Genomic DNA, 3,254 nt, shown 5'->3' with positions numbered 1-3,254 from the left:
TCCTCCTCCTGAGCTAATGATGATCTTCTGGCCTGATCCCCCACTGCCACCGCTGTATCCTCCTCCCATGCTGTATCCCGAGGAGCCCGTGCAGCAGGAGGAGCCCTGTGCCTGGTAGCTGGAGGAGCTGCCCCCGCTGCAGCATCCCCCAGACTGGGACGATGACTCGTGGCAGCCTCCGGAGTTCTGTCGGGAACACATCACTGAGCAGCGGTCCTGCAAGAAATAGCACTGTTATTCAGGGTCCACTCGGAGCTGGTGCTGAAACTTCACACCAAACTTCCAATCTGCCCCAGATTCTCTTGTTGTAGTGCAATGGTAGCTTCATAAAGCCCTTCTTCTTTGAGTGACAGCAGGATAGGAGGCAAAGGGATTGAGAAAATCTCTGTATCAATGGGCTTACCTTCAACACAGCTGGATGTGTGCAGGTCTTGGTGGTAGGCGAATGAGGAGCCCTAGGATATGTTAGCTTTTATACCGGACTCATAAGGGAAGTGAGGCAATGCTGATGGATTTATTTACTGAGCCTGGCTTCACCTACGTCCTTTGACTCACTTGCCCCGTGATACAATGGAGATCTATGGTGCTCCACTTACATTTTATATTCTAGTTGCTAATTTTACACAGTGATTCACTTCCAGGAGTCGTGCTCTGAAGTGCTGGGTTTGAATGTCCCATGGGGGCTTGTGGTTGGCCTCCCGGGTCTTTCTCTTGGGCTGCAGTCTCCGTGTGCTCAGCAGAGCGGGGACGGAGCCAAGGCTGAAGGATGGAGATTGAAATGAGGCAGGGCTAGAGGGAATGATGAGGGTAAAGGATGCAGTGAGCAGAGTCGGGATGGAGCTGGGGGACACCTGTGCTCAGCTCCAGCTTCCCAGGTGTCCTAATCAGCAGGCTGCATGGTCAGGGCAGGGGACGTCTTGAGATCTTTCAGTGTGCAAAGATGCACTTGAAGGCCATCAAGACCCTATCCTCAAACCACAGCACATTAGACTCTTCCTCTGCTTCAGGTCATTTTTCAGGGGTCCTGCTATGCTGGACAGCCCCCATAACTTGAGTTTAGGGAGACACCTGGGTGTTTGGCCATAGAATGTGGCTTGCTGGAGAATGGCAGCTCATCAGCACGTGGTATACATTGCTGGCTCTTGTGTTTTGCAGCACTTGCATCCTTCCACCGTGTCACACGTGCTCGGAGGCTGACAACAGCATCCACCCTTGCTGGAGATGGAGCAGATGAAGGCGTAATTGGGGAGGTTTTAGCTGAGAGGATATGTGACAACAGTGACAGGTTGCTCAGGCCTCCCACAGCGAACACATTGGGCATGCAACGCAGCTCCACTGGTATGGGGACAGGGCCATCAGCCTCATCTCTGGTCACGCGGGCACGGGGGCTTCCTGTATTCTGCTCTGGACTCCCTCCAGTGTCTTGAGCTCTCCTCCAGCCACCAAAGGAAAGCTCAGATCTGACAGTAATTCTGGCTCCCACGCATGAAGTGTGGGTGTTTTACTACGGAGCATCATAGCACCTTGATCCCTGGCTCTAACCTGTAGGGACTTGCACAGAGGGGCAATTGTGGTTCAGGAATTGTGGCTCATCAGGACCCAGGGTGTGAGGGAAAGCTATGAAGGTTTTTGGCAGGGGTGGCAAGAAGCCTGCAAGCACTGCATGACTCGTGTGTGTGCAGGGCTTGGAAACACAGAGTCAGTGCCACATGCTCATCTCAGCAGGTAGAATGAAAAGGATTCACGGGGGGAGTGCCCCACATTTGGGCCACTCCGCTCTGATGTGTCTTGGGCCACTCTCTGCCCTTTGGAGCAGTTCTGCTCAGGACAGGTGGTCAGGTTACGTCATGCATTCTTTGCACTTCCAGCTCCTCTGGGAATGCTGTGTATTGTTAAGAGAGAAAGAAAAAAACTTGGCCAGATCCTGCAGCCCTTTTCCCCAGCAACTTCCTTCAGGCACAGCAATGCTAATTGATGGCGTTGGCCATGAACAAGATACCAGTGAGATCTCCCCAATAAGACATCCCCAAATTTTTCTGCAACAGGCAGAATCTAACCAGTTGTGGCCCTTCAAGCATTTGCACGGCTGATGATAAACTCTAGAAAAGTGCTTCTACACCTAACTTTGTTACCTTCTGTGTGTGCCAGATGGATAAAAGACATCTAGCTTAACATTTGCAGAACTCAAGGCCATAGTTGTGTCTGTCCCAAAGAAGCCTTGCTGCTGAATGTTGCCTAAGAAAATGAATGGTTTCCTTGAGATAAAAACCTAAGTCTTTCCAAAGTTTGCTGTTGTCAGCACTGAAATCCCTTCAGGAGACCCAGAGATTGTGCTTTGCTTCCTCATGTGGGAAGGGGAAACAAGTGGAGCTATTCACCATGTTACAAATGCAGCTTCTGTGGATATTAATGAGGGACACAGACCATTTGCTCGTGGAACAAAGGCTCTCCTAAGCAAGACCTGTTAATATCCATAAGCTGCAGCATTGAAGGCTGAAGGTTTCTCAGCAGAATGCATTCAGTAGATTATTCACTTTTTGAAAGTAAACAGGAGACAGAGAAAGAATAAAAGCAATGCTGCAAAAGCAGTTCTTTCCGAACACACTGTTTTTTATTGCACTTCACATTGAAGGGTGAGAAAGTCATCAGGGAGTTCTCAGCGTGGGGATGCAGCATCAGAGGACAAGAAGAGAAGAGGTCATTTGGAGAGGAAAGAGGACAAGGCAGCAGAGAAAGGTAGGGCTGTTATTGCTGAGTGCTGGGCTGCTGGGGGCGTTCACTTCTGCTGGCCGGGGAAGTAGCAGGCCTGCTTGGTCTGGTGGCTCTGGATGTGAGGAATGACAATGGGGCATTTCTGCTGCGAGGACTGGCCGTACCCAGCATTGCCTCCTCCGGAGCTGACAATGATGGTGTTGCCAGAGGAACCGCCACTGGCCCCACCGGATCCCCCACTGCAGCATCCAGAGTCTCCTCCACTGCTGCCACCTCCTTCAATGATGATCGTGCCTCCGGAAGATCCACCACTGCTGGATCCTCCACCACAGCATCCAGATGAGCCTCCTCCTCCTCCTGAGCTAATGATGATCTTCTGGCCTGATCCCCCACTGCCGTAGCTGGAAGAGCCATAGCCAGAAGAGCCACCACCGCAACATCCAGAGGATCCCCCACTGCTCCCACCTCCTCCAATGATACTCTTGGATCCTGAGTATCCACCACTGCTGTATCCTCCTCCCATGCCATAGCCTGAGGATCCT

General features: G+C 51.6%; 1 protein-coding gene across 1 annotated transcript in view; it reads right to left on the bottom strand.

Annotated features, from left to right (window-relative positions):
- Positions 1-3,240, bottom strand: part of LOC104916008 (keratin, type I cytoskeletal 9-like) — a 6,699-nt gene extending 3,459 nt beyond the window's left edge. The window contains exon 1 of the mRNA XM_010726980.1: positions 2,941-3,240. Within this exon, the coding sequence (XP_010725282.1) occupies positions 2,941-3,240 (300 nt within the window). The remainder of the gene's footprint in view (positions 1-2,940) is intronic.
- Between the last annotated feature and the right edge of the window lie 14 nt (positions 3,241-3,254).

Source organism: Meleagris gallopavo, unplaced genomic scaffold, assembly GCF_000146605.3.
Source record: "Meleagris gallopavo isolate NT-WF06-2002-E0010 breed Aviagen turkey brand Nicholas breeding stock unplaced genomic scaffold, Turkey_5.1 ChrUn_random_7180001865607, whole genome shotgun sequence".
Taxonomy (NCBI): domain Eukaryota; kingdom Metazoa; phylum Chordata; class Aves; order Galliformes; family Phasianidae; genus Meleagris; species Meleagris gallopavo.
The sequence above is the reverse complement of the archived record's forward strand: the minus strand, read 5'-3'. Positions and strand labels throughout refer to the sequence as shown.